The following is a 22,702-nucleotide window of genomic DNA, read 5'->3' as shown; positions in this document are numbered from 1 at the left end:
AGTGTATTATTTCTAATTAGTTTGTTTCCATATTATGTCTTGCTTGATAAAGAAGAAATACAAATTATTGGCAGGTTATAGATTTGAATTTATTAAAACGTGTGTTTAAATTAATAGAGTAATTAATGACATATGTAAACTTGTTCAACAATATATATTGAGTTTCTTCACTACTTAAAAAAATCAAGTCAAAATACCATATACTTCACACTTTCCGAAAACATAACTATAATATTGTCGTCGCTCAAAGTTATGTTATAGTAATAATACCTTTAATGGTTCGAAGTATGCAATGCCAAAGGTTTAAAACTCAAAACTTTCGTGCATCATGACACTTGGCTGAATATTATCTTAAAGTTTAAGCTTAAATTTTTTCGTGCATCATGACAATTGTGCACATTAGCTACAAACAGTAGCGGATGCAGAGAAGAGTCCCATAGGGGGCATAGTTAATATTGTTCAAAGAATTATGGAGAAATTTGCTAAAATTAAAGGGGGCATAACAGAAATTCTTCAAGGTTTTGCTTGAAATTTTGAAAATGCATAAGGGGCAGATGCCCCACCCTTACACAATGTGGCTCCGCCACTGGCTACAAATAAATTTATATAATTTAAAAATTATAAGAAATGTAACAGAACAATATATTCTCCACTCTACAGCTTTAAGAGATGCTTGATTATATGTTTGTGATACTGATACGGACTCAAAAGTACTGTGTATAGAAGCTTAATGTATAAATTTATAACCAATATCAGCAAGATTCATAATATGATAATACCCCTTTGTGTTTGAAATCATCAAGTATTTAAGAGATATTAAACTTGTTTAAATGTTTGACTAACTGAGTTTTTCCAGCAATGGTCTTATTACAAAAGCAAACCTCATATTAACGGTGAACATATATCCATAGTGTTTAGTTTTTTAAGTTTCGTTTTTGTTAAAGTTTCATTTTGTATCATCAATTGGTAGATTGCGTTTTTTAAATATCAGAGAGACGAAACGTTCCATCATATGATTCAATACCTTGCTTTAGTTAATACACTATAGTTTAGAGTTAACTAGGTGTTTTCATGCACCATGTGCAGTGATAAATTTTTTAAAAATTAAGTTTTATTTAAAATTAAAATTTATTAAAATTATATATTTTATTATTTTTGACCAATATTTAAGATAAACTTGATTTAATTAAGTATAAAATTAAGAAAAAGAATAATTTTGTTTATTTAAACTAATATTTAAGAATATGTATGTACATATTTTTAAATTTATAATCTTAGTATTTTTTTATCTTTCATTTGGTTATATATATATTAAATCAACTTATATAAAATTACTAAAAATTCATATAAAATTTATAGTTATCAAAAATTAAAAAATAAACAACATTTATAAAAGAAAATTTAGTAATACAAATTATATAATTATAAAAATAAACAATAGTATTTCAAATTTTATAATTTCATATCTGAATATATTTATTTAGTGATCATTTATTAGTATTACCATATTCTAAAAAAATTACCAAAAATAAAAATAAATGTAATATATAAGTTATTGTCATACTTCATACAGTTTTCCAAAAAATATATATCAATATTAAATGTAATTGTACACATTATATTTAAATCATAAGCCATGTCATATTTTAAACGCCATGTCATCTTTTTTTTGCGAGAGTGATTGTAGTGATGCCACATATACAAATCAATTCTCAAATATAGACTAGGAGATGTTTTCTAGAAAAAAAATATAAATCGAACATGGACCAACCAGTTTTCCAATTGAATATTATACTGCCACATAGGATTAATTGAATACTTAATTGAGTGCCACATATGAGGGATCTCTTTTAATTAATACAAAATTGAAGTTACATCATTTTAAATGCTTACTTTTTAATATATAAGAGAAAAGGGATACAAGATATGTTCACGTGGGGTTAAGGTTGATATATCCAACCTGCCAAAGATGTTGTCTAGAGGAGAAGTACATCAATCATATATTATTCATGTGTCCACAACCACAAGCTACTGCAATTTGGCATTGTTCAGGAGTTCTGTCCTCCCATCAGTTTTCTGGAAGGCGAATTTTCAAAAATACCACTTTAAAGTACCATTATTCATCTTTACCGCCATTAAAAACAAATTTGCAATAATACTTTATTTATTATAAGGTTAAAGACTTTTATATGCTTTTTTTTATATGCTTTTCAAAATTCTAATCTCAAATTCTAAATCATAAACCCCAACTCTAAACCCTAAACCTTCAAATCTAAACCATTCATTAAAAATGGTGGTAAAAGTGGTTAGTGTAAACATGAAAAGTGATACTATGAAAATGATATTTTAGGCAATTTCCCTAAAATCAACGATCAATCAAATTATAACAATTTTCTGAAATCTCACCAGTGATCGACACGCAAGCAAAAATCATTAAAATGATTTCTCAATTAATATATAGAATGATTTTTTTTTGGTAAAATACCAACACATTTTCTTTAAAAGATCAACATTAGTTTAATATGAAAATCATAATATCTAGTTATTTTCTTAACATGTGACACCCCAAAAAAATAGATAATGCGAAAATATGAAAAAACATGTAGAAAAACTCATTTAGTATTTTTCTTGTATCTTTGATTATGTTTGGTGTCAATACATGTTTGTGATCTATTTGGATCAGTGCAAAGTCTGTATTTGTTTTGGTGAACTAATGAAAGTTTAGTATTTAAATGATAGTTTTTCAATATTTTAATATTGAAGTTCATGTATAAACAGAAAAATTATTTCTCCTTTTCATTAATTTTTTATCATAACCTACAACAGAATAACTTGTGTCTATTCCACCATTAATTTATGTACAACAACATGTAAAACTGTGACATAACTAACGTACGGCAACAAATATATATATATATATAAAAAGACCAACACATTTTCTTTAAAATATCAACATTAGTTTAATATGAAAATCAGAATATCTAATTATTTCCTCAACATATCACCCAAAAAATGATAATGCGAAAATGTGAAAGAACATGGAGAAAAACTCATTTAGTATTTTCTTGTATCTTTGATTATGTTTGGTGTTAAAGTATGAGAAATTGCGAAATATGAGAGAGTTTAATCACATATATAGATGTAAATAATTGTAGTTTCTTTTTGTTATGATTTTAAAAGGAAAATTAACCATTTAAATAGGAAAATTAATTTTTCATAAAGAAAATATTTGAAATAATTATTCTACAAAATTTTTTGATTAGGATTTGAAGAAAGAAAAACTACTATTAAACATTCTCTTACAATTTTCTTATGTTTAAGATATTAGAAAAGGACAATTACTATCAAACAATTTCTTACAATTATATTTTATTTAGAAATTTAGAAAAAAATTAGTATTAAACAAATTATTTGACAAATATTTTTTTTTAAATAATTAAGTAGATAAAAATAACATTAAATCATTTTAAAATAAGTTTTTAAAAGATAAGTTTTTAAAAGCAAAATTCATCATCTTATTATATATTTTATTGATCATGGGATATTTTAATACAACTCAAAATTTAAAAATTACTATCAAATAATATTTTACAATAATCTTTTCTTTAAGATTTTAGAAAAGGACAATTGGTATTGAATAAATTATTTTACAAATATTTTTTATTTATAATTTTTAAAAAGGAAATTGTTTTTAAAAATACAGTTAAATAGTTCTAAAAATTATTTAGTATGAAATAATTCTTAAATTTTTTTATTTCAAAATTAGTGTCTCTATTTTCTTAGTATATATATTTTAATTATGAGATATATTTCTAACCCATGTCGCAGTATTAAAAATAAAACTGCTATCAAATAATCGTTTACAATCATATTTTATTTAAGATTAAAAATAGAAAATTAATATTAGATAATATATATAATTAATTTTTAACAAAAAATCTCTTTTATTATCGTAGTATATTTATTTTTAATTATGATATAATTTGAACATATATCACAATTTTAAATATATGACATTTGTCACAATTATATAAATTAGTAATTTTAAAGAACCAAGGTCAATATTATCTCTTATAAATTATTTTTCAAATATTCTTTTGTTTAGTATTTTAAAAAGTAAAAATTCCAAAAAATTACCATTAATTTTTTTTTTTTAATATTGTAAGAACCAAGATACGGGATCGTTCCCATCGAGGATTCTGTGTGTTTTGAAAATGGTTTCCTTTCTGTTATCCGTTCTTGCCAGCTACTCTCTCAGAAGAACGATGTACTCATCATGGTTGGTTTGGCTGGTCCTTCCGGCGCTGGAAAATCTGTCTGCAGTGAGAAACTTTCTCATGTTCATGCCTAGTACTGCTATCATCAATATGGACAGCTACATTGATGGTACTCGTGCGATTGACGGAGACTTTGATGGTAATGTCACGCATACGGCTTGATTCGGTTATGTCTTTGAAGTGTTTTCACTATTAATGTTTTTCTTTGTTGCAGACAAACGGTTGACAGATTATGATACACTTCTTGACAACATACACGGCCTAAAAGGATGGCAAATCTGTTCAGGTTCCTATATATGACATCAAGTCGAGGTCGCGAATTGGTTACAGGTAGTGAATATAAGCTTCATTGTAAACGTTAACAGTGTCTTATAGGGGAAAGACATTAATTTTATATTGCTTAGCACATAGATTAGTAGTTTTATGAACAGCTGTTTAGTTGATAAGAGTTGTGACACATCAACTTATATGGCTCTTTTGTGTGTGTGTTTAATATAGAACGCTTGAGGTGCCTAGCTCCCGCATTGTTATCCTTGAAGGAATATACGCTTTGAGCGAGAAGCTACGGCCTTTGCTCGATCTTCGTGTCTCTGTCACTGGTGGAATGCATTTGAATCTTGTCAATTGTGTGTTTTCGAGACATTGAACGTCCTGGCCAGGGATCTTCATAAGACGTCTGATCAAATATTTGAGACGGTTGTCACCCTATTCTTATCCTCTGATTAATCTCACTTGGTTTTGAGTTATTGGGACAATAAAATCTCGCTTTTGTGTTTTTTTTCTTTCTCTTCAACCAGGTTTATCCCACGTACGAGGCGCTTATTGAACCTGACCTGAAGACAGCTCATATTAACATCTTCAACACGTTTGAACCTTACGGTGGCTTTCATAACCCAACCTATACTCTTAAAGGTTACAACAACACTTTATATTTTGGCGCTTTTCCTGGTTTTGTGATACCTTATATTGTAGGCAACGAAGGCTGTAACACCCGAACAAATGAAGGCGGCTCTGTCTGAGGATTTCAAGGAACGTACAGAGGAAACTCACGAGACATCTGTCTGCTACCAACAGGCGAGGATCCTCTTGAAGCATGTCAATCATTCCTCAGAATGAGGAACAGGGATGGAAAATACTATCTCACGTTTGAGGTATGGTTATTATTACTTGTTCATACTATATATATATATATAGTTCTTATGTATAAACACACCATATCAGATTGAGAACAGAGATGGTTACGGTTCTATGGAAGTCAACGTTCGCTTTCTCGGAGGACTAATGGCATTGGGTTATACCGTTTCAGCAATCTTGGAAAGAAAAAGTCACATCTTTGATGATGACAAGGTTACTGTCTGTGAAGAGCGGTTGTTTCGAACAACTGAACCGGACATATACTGTATGTTCATGTAGTATCTGTTTCTCTTTGCTCGGGCAGGGTACTCAGCTCGTATTATATTATTATATATAGATATTGAAAAGAAAGAAAGGAAGAGTCATGGAGTTTCCCCTTTTCCTTAAAAAGAAAAATAGAAATAAACTGACTAGAAAATTTCCTCTATTTCCAAAATACCTAGTTTCCAGGAGAGGCAGTTGAGCCATCGTAGGCGATCACGAGGTCCGGATATACTTTTCATTCACTATACACGTGATGATGGGTGCCTGAAGACAGATGCTCGAAGATTTGTGGTTGGATCATCAATAGCTTATACGGTCTGTTTTCCTACTTCATGCAGGTCGGTCTGCCATTATATTTGTGATGGTCTAGTATGTTTCTACACCAACTACCGCCCGAGTGTCTGTGTCGTGGTGGTGAATCCCGCCACTAGGTGGCATCAAAGTTTACCTCTTGCCAGAGTTCAACAGCTCTGCATCGACAAGGTTGCAAAAAAAATTGTTTACGTCATGTCATAAGCTTGGATTCGGTAAAGACAAACTAAGGGGTACATACAAACCAGTTTTTTTATATAATTCATCTGAATTTGGCCTAGAAAACGTTACTACTTGTGAAGTTTTCGACTTTAGCATTAACACTTGGAGGTACGTTCACCCTGCTTCTCCTTATCAGATAATTCTTCTCCATAGTCCTGTTTACGTAGATGGATCTCTTTGTTGGTTAACTGATGGTGAAGAAACCAAAGTGTTATCTTTCGATCTTCACACTGAAACTTTTCAAGTTATCTGTAAAGCTCCCTTTTCCGATGTACATGATCCCTTCAGATACAGCATGTGCATCCTCAATAACTGCTTGTGTGTATCCGAGCGTTACTGCACCACCCAAGATATATGGTTGTTAGATTCTTCAGACGGTAACATCAATACATGGAAGAAAATGTGTTCAATAGATATCACTAAAACCTCTTCGTTGGTGTGGATCAAGTCTCCCACTCTTAACGATAGCGGTTTTAGATAAGAACAAGTTATTGATTCGTGGTGATCGTGATCCTATGCGACCACTGGTGATACATGATCTCCATACCAAATCTTATGAGTTAGTATTCACAGCTAACAAGCCCTTTGTTTCTGTTTGTCATTTCGAAAGTTTGTTTTCAATCTAGTTTTCTTTTCTTTTTTTTTTCTACCGAATTACCAATTCATGAACCATTGTAATTTGACATCTTTTGCACTTTAATGTGACCTTGATCTTCTCTACTTTGTCTTCTTACAATATTCAGCGTTACTTTATAAAGTTTCCACATTCATAATAACGTGGAACTTGGATCCCTTAAATACTGTTGTTACAATATTCAGCGTTACTTTATAAAGCTTCAGCAATCCTGGAAAGAAAAAGTCACATCTTTGATGATGACAAGGTTACTGTGAAGAGCAGTTGTTTCGAACAACTGAACCGGACATATGTTCAGGTAGTATCTGTTTCTCTTTGCTCTCTGTAAAAGTTTTACAACTGTCTTTAGGGTGGTATTTTGAAACTAGTAATTAATCAAACTTTTTTTGTCGCTTCTTCATATGTTCCAGATACATATATTGAACTGATGCAGCTGGAGAAGCTTGTGAAAAAAGTTACGGTATGAGTTGTGCACACATATCCGGTTGATTATATATATCATGATGGTAAAGCTTTGATATGTGTGTGGGTCCATGTTTCAGGATTTGCCAGATGACTTGAAGACAAAAATTAGCTTAATTCCTTCTCAAGGGGCCCTTCCAAGAGCTTCTGCTGTCTCAAGGAAGAGGTATTTTTTTTTTTTTTCAATTTTATTCTCGACTTACTTCACTCCAATAGACATAAGCAGAACTTAAGAGATAGCTTTAGACTCGGATAGAGACTACTGCATGGGTCTAAATATTTCATCTTATCTTTATTATATCTGGACAGGTTGCGCTTGTTACTGGTAGACAACATGAGATAATGCTTCAAATGGACATACTGAGCAAACTTGTTCACGAGCATCTTGTAGAAAGGTCACGCAAAGAGAGAGTAGACAGCGACAGAACAAACAGCACAACGCAGAACCTTGGGCCTTCCACTGTACCTGTTTTTCTTGCTTTGGCCATTGGCTGCATCGGCATCCTTGCCTACAATCTCAAATAGTTGCTGTAACAGCTAGTTAACTCACTGCTAAAACTCAGGGTCCGTGGAAAAAAAAATAGTGGATAATGATGATGTAAATAACAGAGTTTGTGTGATACACACTGGATAATTCAGTCTTGACGATGTATATAGCATGAAAATGAAAAAATGGAAGATATCTAAAATTAATTAGGTTGCCAACCGTTATTGATTATTTGAATAATGTAAAGACAAGATAAACTTCCATGCAATAGTACTTCCCAGTGGATCACACAAACTCTGACAACCCTTATTGATCAAAAACTATGAACGGTGATTATTATCCAGAGTCAAATGTGTAATAATCAATACACATAATAATCACCGTTATTGATTATCTTATTGATCAGTTGATTATGTAAATAGATAATAATCACCGTTATAGATCAGTAACTTTATCGGCAAAATCAATACTCCCTGATCGAGGTTGGTAATTATGTAAATGAAACCTCCGTTTCATTTTTATAAGTTGATTTGAATGCTTTTTAGCTCCTTGAGACATTATGAACTTTTTATTTGCAGGAGAACAAAAATGTCTGGAAAAATGTTCTGGGAAAGCACAATGTAACAGCACCCAATCTCTTCATACTCAAGACCAGAGATGTTCACAAAGTCACAGTCGTACTTCTTCCCTCAGTCCGTGAAAACCACATCAACAGCAAAGGGTATAACTTCAAAGCAGCTTCAAAGCACCTCACACACTTGGTCTTTCCTCCTCTCGGCTAATTGTATATCTTCACCGGCTTCTCATACGCGTGTCGGTTCTACAAGGACAATGCATACAAAATGAACAAAAGAGGGACGACTTTGGTTACACCTTGTTGGGCAAAATAATCTACTTATCAAAAAAATGTCACCTGGTTTGCAGTATAAGCCCTCTTAGGAGAAGTATCAGTGTGCTCCACCAACCCGAGATACTGCTCAAAAGCACCATAGACATCTCTTCTCTGTTTACCCCGTTTTCAAGGTGAAAAGGAAAAAAACAAAAAAGTTAGATCTCCGATATTACCACCCATTTTTTCAAGAAAACTAGAGGAGATGAAGTAAACACCTGAAAGAGATTGTAAACAACATCTGAGTCCTGCAAATACTCCGGACGTCCCATTGACATGAATGCAAACTTCCACTACATAATAGAATGCAAAAGGTAAGAGTTGTACCAGTTCCACCAAAATTACAGAATTCATTTATATAGAGAGCTTTGATCATTTTTACTCAATCCTGTACATACCTTGGCAAAGTCCACATCTGATACATGAAGCTTCTTTTGGATACGGTTCTTAATTTCTTCAAAAGTTTCACCTTCATGGATTACCAAAGAAAAAGGGCTCCCCAAAGTTTTGCACTTGCTGAGGAACAAACAAACATTATACAGTTTAGACACTTTGCTACTACTTGTACAACAGTTGGATAACAAAAACTTGATAGCTGACTATCACCTGATTCTGTCCAGACTCCTTAGCAAAGTGGTACACAAGTATTAAGCGATCATTTGGACCAATGTTTTTCTCTTCTTCCGGAATCTGCGATTTAGCAAGACACAAGTCAGAGAGGAACAATGCTACAAGTAAGTAAACTAAGAAAATCTGAAATATAAGTAATGAACAGCAAGACTACTTAAGACTTCCATAAAACATTGAAGGAAAAGCTACAGTTAAATAGAAGGGGCAGCCTACTAGTAACATACCTCCTCAGCTCCCAAAGTGGTCGTTTATATTCTCAATTCTTTCAGTCAGATCAGTTAATGGAAAAATCTGCAGACCATACCACCAGCAACTTGAATTAATGTTCATTGTAAATTATAGGGTTGCAAGAATTTGATGAGGAGAAATACTCGAACAGCCATCATCGTAGGATCGTCAAATAATTGACTAGGATGTAAAAAAGTAAGAAGCCGCTCGTTACCTTGTAGATCTTGTGGTAAAACACCTCAAAGTATTCTCAGTTCTGCATCTGGATGCGAGAGCTCCACCTGTATCAGTCATAACCTTAGAGATTAACTTTTGCATAACATCGAATTTGTAATAAATGTAATCCAAAGCCTGTAAAACGAATTTTCCTCAGCAACAAACATGGAGGTCAGCAGTATAATCCGGATGGATGCCTTCAATTTCATCGGATTGTCATTTAAAAGTAGTTTCTCGCAGTAGACAATCCAGAGACCAAACAAAAAAAGAAGAATATACCAGCTACTTCAGAAAGTAAACAAGCCAGCCATTTTACCTTTTGTTTTTAGTTCATTAATGACATCTCCGACTGTGCTTTGTTTAGGTAGTCTGATATTGTGGATTTACCACCTGTACAGTGATGGTTAAAAGGCTTGAAAAACAATCCAATATTTGCAAAAGAAAGAAGACTATGAATCAGAAATAAAAGGCTATGCATACTTCTTCCTTGGTCGAATGATGGAAAGCAACTTTCAAGGTTTTTAAGACATAGCAATTCTGGAAGAGGAATGTCAAGAACTTCATAATACAAAATATCAGACGTCTGAAAGACAAAAAAGAAAAACAATTTATGAGCAAAATGATTTCTTTAGTAAGAAGAAATTATGAAGTTCACTAACATGTCTGACAAACGTTCTACTCCACGGTATTTGCTGGGAATAGCAATTGTGAGAGATGTAAGCCTTAGTTTAGATGGATCGTCAAGACCAAGCTTCTGAGCCACTCTTTCCACCACATCGTCATAACTGTGCAACTTTGACCTAAGAAATAAAATAAAAAATATTATGATTTCCTCACCAAAATCATATAGATGTACAGCTTACAACTCCAGAACGAATTCATCTTCTTTAGGTTTTTCCAGAGCATGAGAAATCGGACCAGCTACAAGATCACAAATCGCAAAAGTTTATCGCCAGCTACAAACAATTTAAACATTCATAGGAGTTGCTAATATAGACACGAATGCTCAAAATAAGGAATGACTATTATTGCCAACACAGTAGAAAGAATTAGTGGGATAATCAGCATACATTCTTAGAAACTTCTGGTTCACTGTAAGTTAATGAGTTCCCCTTGAATTATACTTTGTATTCATCGTTACTTATAAAGGCCATACAGTTACAACTATTAAGGAATATTCCCTGAGATATAGGAACTATACAATCGTAACAATATCTGATATCTAACACTCCCCCGCAGTTGCAGCGTGGTTGTCTGAAACACCTAAACTGGAGCGGAAGGAGTTGAATAAGGAAGAAGGTAGGCCTTTTGTAAAGATGTCTGCATATTGCAGTGATGAAGGAATGTGCAAGACCCGAACCTGTCCCATTTTCACCTTCTCTCGGACGAAGTGAATGTCGATTTCTATGTGTTTGGTTCTTTGGTGTTGCACCGGATTGGTAGATAGATAGACGGCACTAACGTTGTCACAATAGACCACTGTAGCTTTTTGCAGTGGGCAATGCATTTCAAGAAGCAGATTTCTTAGCCAACACGCTTCTGCAACGGCGTTTGCGACTCCTTTGTATTCGGCTTCTGCACTGGAGCGTGAGACAGTGGGTTGTCGCTTGGCCGACCATGACACTAAGTTATCTCCAATGTAGACACAGAAACCGGAAGTCGAGCGACGAGTTGATGGACAGCCAGCCCAGTCTGCGTCGGTGTATGCTGTAAGTGTGAGCTTCTGGTTCTTCAGTAACTGCAAACCTTTTGATTTTGTGCCTTGAAGATATCTTATGACACGCTTCAGAGCTAGCATATGTTCTTCTCTTGGATCATGCATAAAAAGACATACTTGTTGTACTGAATAAGCTATGTCTGGTCTCGTGAACGTCAGATACTGCAAGGCTCCTGCTAGGCTTCTGTATTCCGTGGCATTTAGAACAGGTTTGCCAACTCCATCAGCTAGCTTGGACTTCATGTCAACAGGAGTGGCTATCGGTTTGCAGTCCTTCATACCAGCCTTTTCTATTATCTCCTCTGCATATCGGGCTTGACTCAAGAAGAGGCCTTTGTCATTATAAACCGCAGATACGCCAAGAAACGAACTTATAGTCCCCTTGTCGGTCATCGGAAATTCTGATTTCAATGCAGCGATGATGCTGTTGCGTAGAGGAGTTGTTGAGGCTGTGACAATTATGTCGTCTACATAGAGTATGAGGTATGCAATGCTGCCGTTTCCCCTGTAAACAAAAAGACTTGCATCGTTTTTGGTTTGCACAAAGCCAAGGTTAGTCATGAAAGCAACAAATCGAGCATTCCAAGCCCTAGGGGCTTGTTTCAATCCGTAAATTGAGCGGTTGAGCTTGCAGACGTGGTGTGGGCGTGTTGGATCAACGAACCCCGGTGGTTGGAACATGTATACTGTTTCATCCAAAGTACCATGAAGGAATGCATTTTGAACGTCTAACTGATTGACCGGCCAATTGTTTGCAAGAGCGACGTGAAGGACGGTTCTTATTGTCGCAGGCTTGATCACAGGTGCGAAGGTCTCGGAGAAATCAATTCCCTCTTCCTGCGATTTACCATTAGCCACCAATCTAGATTTTGGCTTTTTAAAAACACCATTAGCATCATATTTAAGCTTGTGTAACCACATTGATCTAACAATATTAACGCCTGGGGGTCGCGGCACTAAATCATAAGTATGGCTTTTAATAATGGCATCGTACTCAACCTGCATAGATTTGTTCCAGAACGGGTCTTTGAGAGCAGCTATATGGCTTTTAGGAAGGGCAGAGCACGATCGTGCTAGAAGAGACATGATCTGTTTGGGTTTTGTTATACCACTCCGTGATCTGGTTGACATTGTATGCCTTGGTGCCACAGACACTGTGGGAGCTGTCTGAGTTGGCTCTGTCGGAGGAATAGGAGGAGGAAGCGAAGGTTGAGAAACAGGTTGTTGCAAAATGTCACGGAGCAGAGGAGAAGGAGCAGAGAGATCGTCAAGAAAGTCATAAGTTGAAGTGGAAGTAGAAGACGAGTCATGATATGGAAAACTCGTTTCGTCAAAGTTGACGTGACGAGAGAGAATAATTTTTCTCGTGGAAAGGTCGTAACACTTATATCCTCGGTGATCTTGAGGATACCCGAGAAAAATACATCTTGACGATCGAGGTGAGAGCTTTGAAGTGTATGGGTAGTTTTGGTTTGGGTAACAAAGGCAGCCAAAGACTTTGAGGTGTGAGTAAGAGGTAGGCTTTTTGAATAGAGTAGTGAAAGGTGTTTGGTTGTTGATGGATTTTGATGGTAAGAGATTGATGATATGAACAGCTGTATGCAGAGCTTCAACCCAAAAAGAAGGAGGAAGAAGAGCTTGAAATAGAAGACTGCGCACAGCATTATTGATAGTTCGAATCATCCTCTCGGAGCGTCCGTTTTGTTGGGACGTGTAGGGACAGGAGAAGCGAAAGGTGATGCCTTTTGTTTTGAAGAAATCATGAAATTGGGCGTTGTTAAACTCAGTGCCATTGTCACATTGCAGGGATTTGATATCTGCATGGAACTGAGTTTTAACATAAGCATAAAATTCTTGAAATTTGGAAAAGACTTCATGCTTATGCCGAAGAGGAAAGACCCATACGAAATTTGAGTATTGATCTAGAAAGAGAATGTAGTACCGGATGTCTGTTTGACTTGTGACAGGCGACATCCATAAATCCGAGTGGATAATATCAAAAGCTGCAGTGACAGAAGAGTCTGATGAAGAAAAAGAATGTTTATTATGTTTGCCCAATTGACATGCATTGCAAAGAGTTGCCATGTTCTTTTTATTACAAGATAAAGCTTTAGATGAAATAAGAAAATCCAAAGTTTGAGTACTGGGATGAGCAAGACGGCTGTGCCAAATGCTCGAAGAAGTAGCTAAAAAAGCAGTAGATTGCTGAGACTCATTGATCGGTGACGGGAGAAGAGGATAGAGATCACCGGTACTGTCACTGCGGAGTATTTTCCTCTGAGTGCGAAGGTCCTTCACAGAGAAACCAAAAGGATCAAACTCAATGGAACAAGAATTATCTTTTGTGAACTTTCGAACAGAAATGAGATTTTTGATAATTGATGGTGAAACAAGAATTGAATTGAGATTTAAAGGACGAAGTGAATTGGGAAAAGAGAAAGAACCCGTCTGGTGAATTGGAACTTGATTTCCATCTGCAGTAATAATTGATTTTCCGATGCCAGAACTAAAAACCGACTTTAGATTACCTGCTGAATTAGCGAGGTGTGCAGTAGCTCCAGAATCCATGTACCACTGACCATCTGATGGATCCAGCAGAGTCATGGTGTTGAATGCTGTGGCGAAATCTGTTGTTGGTTGTGGACCGCCATTGTTGCGTTGAAGCTGTTGCTGCTGTGGTGGCATGTGTGGTCTTGGCCCAAGAAGTCCAGGTTGCTGCATTTGAAGTGGTTGACCCCACGAGTTGAATTGTTGTTGAGGCCACATCGGGTATCCTCCGTTCCAGAAGGGAGCATTCCACTGCTGATATTGGGGACGTTGCTGATTGTAGAATCCACGCCCACGTCCTCTGTTTTTCTTAGATCCTCTGTTTTGATATGATCTTTGTGGTTGCTGTTGTTGAGAGGCATGAGGACTCTTTTCTGTTGGAGCAGAGGCGTGAGAGGCAAGCAACACTTTTTCAGCAGATGAAGTATCATTTTTCTGCACACGCGTTCCCTTGTTGAGTCTGTCTTCCTCAAGCATCAGCATGGAGCGAGCTTCGTCATAGGTAGGGAAAGGTTGTCGATGCATTATCACATTGATGATGTTGTCATACCTTGAGCCAAGGCCATTGAGCATGTATGTGACAAGCGTTCTCTCCGAGACTGGTGCTCCAACATTCGTCAGGAGATCTGCAATCGATTTGAGTTCTTGGCAGTAGGAATGGACGGTGAGATTTCCCATTTCCTTTGTCCGTAGTTTATGATCCAACTGGATCGCTCGAGCTTCTTTGTTGTTTCTGAAGAAGTTTTCGATCCGATCCCATATTTCCTTTGATGTTCCTCCGGTCTTGAAAACTGCTTTGAACAGATCCTTTGATAGAGTTCCATAAAGCCAAAGCTTTACGAGGCCGTCTCTCTTGTGCCAAGTTTGATCATCAGCGTTAGTAGGAACCAATGATCCATCAAGATGCCCTGAGGTATCAAAACTTTGACAGTGTGTGAGAAAGAGCTCTCTCCACGCGTCATAGTTATGGTCGTCGATGTCCAAGATGAGGGGGATGTGGTGCTTGATGTTGGTGACACCATAGGCTCGTTCGAGAATTGCAGGTGCCGCCGCCGCCATTGAAGAAGAGAAAGTGAGGACACGAAGAAGAGAGAGAAGCGAGAAGAAGAAAATTGAGAGAGTGTAGGTTCAGAATCGTTGTGAACCCTCTGATACCATGTAAGTTAATGAGTTCCCCTTGAATTATACTTTGTATTCATCGTTACTTATAAAGGCCATACAGTTACAACTATTAAGGAATATTCCCTGAGATATAGGAACTATACAATCGTAACAATATCTGATATCTAACATTCACATATATTAACCTGAGATGGCCGCCTACATCTCCAGAACAAATAACTAACATTTTAGAGACTGAAGCGAGGTTGCACTATCTTGGAAAATGCGATACCAATATCCTGATTCTATAGTTCGGATCATTAAAGATACAACTTAACGTACCGATCGCCTCCTTGGTCACGTCACAGTTTCCTTCGAAAATACTCTGAGGGCTTAAAACCGAATCTCTTTGCAGTTCTATTCAATCTCAGACATCACGCGTTGCTGATAGCGGGGTGTTTTCAGTAACACGGTAAATCTTTATTCATCGATAACGAAACCCTTGTACGACAGTGCCCTGTCCATGTGTTATTTCAGTTAAAGGATGTCGACAAATAAGAAAGAAGGGGGTGTACCTGTTCATCACCATAGCTTTAGGCTCTTCAAAGTAGACTCTCTCGGGTTTGCTTAGAAGTAAATTTAGACAAAGCTTTTTAGCAATTTATATATGAGGAGAAGAAGAGGAAGGTGAAACGAACCTACCCATAAAAGAGGAATAAAGAACACAATTGATTGATATGATGATAGCTGAAACGGAGAACTTCTAAGAAGACAAAGTAGATTGAGTAGGCAGAGACGATCCAAGTTTCAGAAGTTGGTTCGAGTTTGGCTGTAAGGAAAATAGAATGAGCAAGTTTTTGTAAGAAGCCCATTATTTTTCAATATCGACTTAAAAGAGGAAATGACATCTCAAAAATGAATATTCTGATTGGTTGATTTCTTTTGATGACGTGGACACCTTAACTATTGAGATTATCTTCCTTTTATTATAGAGAAGATTATATTTATCAATTATTCTTCATCTATGGGATATTCTTATCTTTATGTGTATTATATTTATCAATTTTAAATTTATTCAAAAAAAAAATCTTAAGTTTTCATCATCTTTTCTGTCTTCATTCTTTTTCTCTTCATTTCCTTTGTCCTCTTCTTTCTCATATTTTGTATTTTGTTCATCCTCCTTCTCTTAAAACCATAAATCTAAATTTAATTTATCAGCATATTAGGGAATTTTGTTGTAGTTAGGATTACCTATAGATAAGTCCTATTGTTGATATACTTGAGTCTTGTAGATAGACTCTATGATATATATATATATATATATATATATATATATCGATGTACAATACTCATGTTAATACAAGTTATCAGTTTATATCATTCTATCAACATTATATGGTATCAGAGAAAACCAAATCCTGAGACTTAGAAGTTGATATTTTTTTCATCAAGTAGAGGGCGGGGAACGATAATTCTTCTGCAAGTAAAGCCTTGACTCAGTTGAGAAACGTGTCGTCGGCTAAGTGAGCACAAATCCATATCCGTTGCACGCATCGGACAATCCATGTGCTCTAATTACATCGGTGTTGTTCACCGGAGACGGAACTAATCAATGCCTTGAGAGCTAAAAGGAACTTAGGGTTTATCGATGGAACGATATCAAAACCTTTCATTGACGATCCCAACTTTGATCTCTGGGGCTCGGTTAACTCCATGATTGTTGGCTGGATAAGGTCGTCTATTGAAGCAAAAGTTTGATCACTGGTCACCTTTATCTCCGATTCTTACAAACTTTGGGAGAATTTGAAGAAACGTTTCTCGTTGGGAAACAAAGTTCGTATTCATCATCTTAAAGAACAGTTGGCGTCTTGCAAACAAGGAGGACTCGATTAACTCCATGAGCTATTAATCCGGCCCATCTATCTTGAAGATGGACTCTATGAGATATATATGTCGGTCATTGCTTTGTATATATATCGATGTACAATACTCATGTTAATACAATTTATCAGTTTATATCATTCTATCAACATTATACGGGATCAAAATTGTTTGTTAATATGTTATTTATACAATTTAGTTGTTATGTTCCATATGCCATCTCTTTTCCTTCACAACTCCATCAATTTCACCTCTAATCTCTTAGCTGAAATGTACTATTTCATCAGTTCAGAAAGATCCATATCTAAAAAAAAACATTTTCAAAAGATATATTTTTTTACATTTTCAATGTATTATTTATTGAAAATTTGCTAATTCAAAAAAAAAAAATTATTGAATTTCTTTTGTTTAATAGGTATGAAAAATTGTTATTCGCAAAAACCAATGCATTTTTAATATGTTTCTTTAATATATATGAAAAGTTTAGAATATGTATCTTTTTGAAACAAAGAAAGTATATTCTATTATATTCAGTGAACGTATGACAGAAATATGATCTTATATTAAATAAACATGTGATAGGTTTAATTATTATATCAGTACTATGATTCAAAAAGTTTATATTTGTCATTTCTTTTTCTTTTTCCCTTCTTTCTTATTTTTTTCTTTCTGTTTCTCCTTCAATTTTTATCTTCTTCTCATATTCCTTCTCCTTTTCCTCTTCCTCCCATATTTTTAATTATTTTTTCTGCAGTTAGCAAAAACAATTATGTTTGTTAACACATTGTTAATATTTTTTTTTTGTCATCAAAAGAAACAGACTCCAACACATTGTTAATATAAATAGATAATTGTATACTATTTGTCTAATGCATATAGTATAGTAGTATAGTTTTTCTGTTCCACCTCGCGTCAACTAGAGTCTAGACCGACACACTTACGGTCTACTTTCATCCAAAATTGTTACATCACAAAACTATTTTATTACAGAGTTACATCGCCTGTTTTTTCTCCTGCTGTCTATTGCACCAATCCACCCTTATTAAATTGGTGATAATATCTCACTATGATACCAGTCAAGAACAATCCAGGATCCGCAATTGAAAAGGGTACATTGATTCTGTAGTGTAAAATCTTCCAAGCGTTAACGTATGCCATCTGGCCATCTGGGCATTTTAGTCAAAATAAAAAATAAGTAATTAAGGAAATATAACAACATGCATATCATGCCCGCCCCGAAAAGGCATATTCCGTTGCTTAAAAATAGCTATGTTGTCTATATATTAGCATTTTTTCTAAAACAAAAATGTCAATTTATTCAACTCTTTTTGGGAGGCAGGTGGAAGATGCGTGATAAGCTTCCCATCACTTAAGATTTTGATTTGCTGTTAATTTTATAATTTTAATACAATAAATTAATGGAAATATACAAAAAATGAATAAGTGCGTATTTATACGCTGGCTATTAGTAGCATGTGCGGTTTTAGGTAGATGTACGTTAGATGGACCATTTCCAAAATTATTACTGATCGGTGACACAAGCAGTTTTGACAATTTCGCCTTGAATACCGCACTTGTTAGTTCAACTTTATTCAACTTTTTTAGGGAGGCAGGTGGAAGATGCTTGATAAGCTTCCCATCAGGACGAGCTTCATAAGGAAACTTCTCCGTCTTTATAAGATTAGCTCTTCAGAGGACATTTCTTCACACAAGATAGTCTGAGCACTCAAGAAAATGGGCCAGCTAGAAGCACTAAATCCGTATTTTTTTTTTCACTAAATCCATATTATGTTCTTCTTTTCTTATGTTTGGTTCTTGACAGCTTAGTGCTGTTCTGTCATGGTGGCACAACAAGTAGTTATGTCAGAAGGTTAGAGGCAACGGTTGATATGCCACTCGATGGTGATGTATTTCTTGTTCCTCCTGATTGCAATGCACCTCAACAGGTACGTATACATTTCCTTTATATAATAATCAACAATCTTTTTATGAGTTTGTTATGGTATCACCTGTCTTCTTCTTTTTTTAATCTTGTTATGGAGAAAATGTGATTTATTGGATGTTCTTAAATGATTTAACAACCTTTGCTTATTGAAATTTTATAAAGATACAAATTTTTATTTTCTTCTTTGTTAAACAACGGATCTAAACTGGGGTTATTTGGTTTTTCACAAAAAAGGTGCACATTACACAAGGAGAGCTTGAAGGAAAGGCAGTGATAGTGTCTTGGACTTGAACTTGAGTTGTCAAGTTTTGTTACGCAGAGGATATCTTGGGCAGAGGTTTGACTCTAACATAACCTTAACACATTATGATTTATGAGAATAACCCACTGAAAGGTTAAAAAGTTTTGTTTGTTGGAGATTTCTCATACGCGGACACATACCCGAACCATGACAATAATAGATGGGACAGTTGGGAAGATTTATTGAAAGAAGCATAACTTGATATGCCATGCTTCTTTCAATAAATCTTCCCCAATTGTCCCATCTATTATTGCATGGTTCGAGTATGTGTCAGCGTATGAGAAATCTCCAACAAAAAAAATTGTTTGACTTTTCAATGGGTTATTCTCATAAATCATAGTGTGTTAAGGTTATGTTAGAGTCAAAACTCTGCCCAAGATCCCCTGCATAACAAAACTTCACAACTCAACTTCACAACTCATAATGTGAAAGAAGCATAGCATATCAACCCTGGGTTTGGACCGTAGGAAACCATGAACTTGATTTTGCCCCCCAGATTGTAATGCTTCTTGCTTTATCTTCTCTGTTTTAGGCTTTAGTTAGACATGTATTAATTAGACTGGGAGTGGTTGTCTTTTTGCAGGGAGAAAACAAACCATTTAAGCCATTCAAGAATAGATACTGCACTCCTCACCGATCATCAGGCAGCACAGAACCATTCTGGTATTCAATAAAGAGAGGTCCTGCTTACATAATCATGCTAGCTTCATATCAGCATACTGTAAAATGCAGCTTAAAGCTGTTAAACCCTTTTTTTTGTGGGATATTCTTAAAACCAAGACTAAGAGGAGTTCATGGACAGGTAAATATACGCCGCAATACACGTCGCTCGAAGAGGAGTTCCCAAAGGTTAACAGAACAGAAAATGCCATGGTTGATTTTTCTGATGCATTCACCGTGGTACAACAGCTACGATTACCATTACATGGAAGGCGAAACAATGAGAGTGATGTATGAGCCGTGGTTGGTCGAGAACGAAGTATATGTTGTTTTTGAGGGTCACGTCCATGGCTATGAAACATCAGTAAGACAAACAATAACTTTTTAGCTCATCATGTCTCTTTAAACTATACTTTTTGATAAATATTGAGCTATTTTTGAAACCAGGAACATATATCTAGCATTGCGTACAATGTGGTTAATGGAATTTGTACTCCAGTAAAAGATCATTTTGCTCCCATCTACATCACCATTGGTGATGGAGGCAATCTTGAAGGATTGTCTACCAAGTAAGCTATAAATTAAATTTTTCTAATCAATGAAACCTATTTTTTTTTATTTGTGAATGTGTGATATATGGTTTCTGCCGAATGACTGAACCTCAGCCTAAGTACTCTGCCTTCAGAGAAGCGAGCTTCGGACATGCTATGTTCACGATAAAGAACAGGACGCACGCTTACTATGGTTGGCACAGGAACCAGGATGGCTGCGCTGTGGATGGTGACACCATGTGGTTCTTTAAAAGATTCTAGCATCCCATTGATGACTCTCCTGATGATGATTCTTGAGAACAAATAAGATACTAAGGTTCTCAAGAATCAACATCAGGAGAGTCATCAATGGGATGCCAGAATCTATTAAAGAACCACATGATGTAACCATCCACAGCGCAGCCATCCTGGTTATAATTTTTGCTTGCTTTTAATTTTTTTTTGTTCAAAAATAAAATTATAGTGTCTTTAAATCAAAATTGAACTTATTTCAAAAAACAATAATCTAAAGCTAAGTAACACCTAGAAATATCATATTTGTTATATTCAGTTATATATGTGTTTGTTTTATAAATAATTCTTCTTTAAAATAAATTTCTTGGAATTAATATTAAATACATGAAACTAAACATGCATAAGAAATAGTCAATATAGTGAGTATATAGACTTACAAAACTATGTTAGTTTTTTTGTCAAGCAAAAAAAATGGTAAGAATATGCTATGTTAAGTAACTTGCCTTAAAAAACAGATTTGTTAATTAGTCAAACTATAACAAACAAATTTGTAAATATCTAAATTGCATCATCGTAGTTATTGTTAGCCATGAGATTTGATTTCAAAGCTACAAAAAAATATAGAAATTCTTAAAACTTAACATAAGTAAGAGAATCAAAGAATAACTAAAGATAAAAATACCAGTTGTTTACGGTTTTGCTTGTGTTTATGTTTGTTGCAGAGAAGACTCTTTCATTTTGTTTCTTGTTTTTATCTTCTTGTTTCCTTTTCATTTCTGGTTTTCAAAAGAAATGTTAGTTTCAAAAAATAAGACATAAAAGAAAACATTTGTGTATACCCATTTAGTTTGTAGATAATGGGGTTGAAATGCTTATAGTTACCTTCGTTGTTTTTGATAGAGGTTTAACTTTTCAACTAGATTTTGACCCGCCCTTGTTTTACATTTTTTCTAGAAATTTAATTTTTCTATTTATTTGTTTTTAGTTATATTTTTGTGTGTTTTAGTTATATTTGGGTTTTTCTTTGTACTAATATTTTTTTCTTAAATAATTAATAAATGATTTTAACAATTGTATTAAAATAATTGGACCATAGAAGATGTAATTATTAATAGCATGTTAATACTGTTAAAGTCAATTAACTATAGTAGAAAATAATTAATGTGGTTCGGTTGTATAAAAAGTCATGGTTACATATATTGTCAAGAAATAATTATGAATAAATATGACTGTTGAGTACATATCGGAGAGAAGTGGATCAGAGCAGTTTTTTTCTTTTTGTTAACTGGATCACGGCAGTTTTGAGATTAAAATGAAAGTTACAAAATATATAGATTAGTTATATACAGTTAGAGTTAGATTAATCTATCTATACTATTAAAACAGTAGCAATTTTGATCTACTCAGGAGTAGTCTAGGTTGTTTCATTCAATCAAATATTAACTTTAATATATTCTCCCTATATAATCGGCTACAGTAATCAGCTACAAAAATCGGCTACAGTATTTTAATATTAGTTTAAGTTGTACCATTAACAATTAATTTAAATAACTAAACCTATAATAATTTGATCAACTAACATATACAGTACACATTATTTTGACTACATTAGAATAAATTGTAACAGATCTTTCTAAGATTACATTTTGATAATATATTTTAATACATTTTATTTAAAATATAGATATACATTTCTTTTTAATATTTACTTTTATATAATAAAAATCATAATTATAACTATAATAAAAATGAATAATATTCATTTTTCGTTTAAATGATAAGAATTAAAAATGATAAGAATTAACATTTCTATAATATATATAGATACATAATTTATATTCATAATTAAATACAACACCAATTAACAGAATAAAATATATTTATGAATCTTACAGCCTATTTCAACTTATTAAAACAAATATTTAAGTAAGAAATATAAACTAATGATTAATTTTATTTTTAATAAATATATAAATTAAAATATCAAAAATAATTTAATATATTTATCAA

The 22,702-nt window shown here is 34.2% G+C and overlaps 1 protein-coding gene, 1 long non-coding RNA gene, 1 other non-coding gene and 2 pseudogenes across 7 annotated transcripts; 4 read left to right on the top strand and 1 right to left on the bottom strand.

Moving 5' to 3' along the window:
• The first annotated feature begins 4,183 nt into the window (after positions 1 to 4,183).
• On the top strand, positions 4,184 to 6,140 carry LOC108858790 (inorganic pyrophosphatase TTM1-like; annotated as a pseudogene).
• LOC130494660 (F-box protein At1g11270-like) lies at positions 5,526 to 6,801 on the top strand (annotated as a pseudogene).
• Positions 6,802 to 7,250: 449 nt separating this feature from the next.
• On the top strand, positions 7,251 to 7,960 carry LOC130494635 (uncharacterized). Its single transcript, XR_008934440.1, has 3 exons — positions 7,251 to 7,303; positions 7,386 to 7,471; positions 7,615 to 7,960. It is a non-coding gene; the product is annotated as an uncharacterized LOC130494635 (long non-coding RNA).
• A 6,112-nt stretch (positions 7,961 to 14,072) lies between these two features.
• Positions 14,073 to 15,078, bottom strand: LOC130494972 (uncharacterized). The gene is made up of 2 exons (XM_056985857.1): positions 14,237 to 15,078; positions 14,073 to 14,187 (listed from the first exon to the last, which is right to left on the bottom strand). Exons 1-2 carry the CDS (start codon positions 15,076 to 15,078, stop codon positions 14,073 to 14,075), a joined length of 957 nt encoding a protein of 318 aa, XP_056841837.1.
• Positions 15,079 to 18,353: 3,275 nt separating this feature from the next.
• Positions 18,354 to 22,018, top strand: LOC108861357 (uncharacterized). Of its 5 annotated transcripts, none has more exons than XR_008934438.1 (7): positions 18,355 to 18,761; positions 18,860 to 18,947; positions 19,181 to 19,746; positions 19,831 to 19,927; positions 20,050 to 20,271; positions 20,355 to 20,476; positions 20,573 to 22,013. It is a non-coding gene; the product is annotated as an uncharacterized LOC108861357 (transcript). The 5 variants fall into 5 exon arrangements; XR_008934437.1 differs by having other exon boundaries at positions 18,398 to 18,947; positions 19,181 to 19,283; positions 19,588 to 19,746; positions 20,573 to 20,752; XR_008934436.1 differs by having other exon boundaries at positions 18,399 to 18,947; positions 19,181 to 19,283; positions 19,597 to 19,746; positions 20,573 to 20,752.
• Positions 22,019 to 22,702: the final 684 nt, after the last annotated feature.

Source organism: Raphanus sativus, chromosome 5, assembly GCF_000801105.2.
Source record: "Raphanus sativus cultivar WK10039 chromosome 5, ASM80110v3, whole genome shotgun sequence".
Classification (NCBI taxonomy): domain Eukaryota; kingdom Viridiplantae; phylum Streptophyta; class Magnoliopsida; order Brassicales; family Brassicaceae; genus Raphanus; species Raphanus sativus.
The sequence above is the reverse complement of the archived record's forward strand: the minus strand, read 5'-3'. Positions and strand labels throughout refer to the sequence as shown.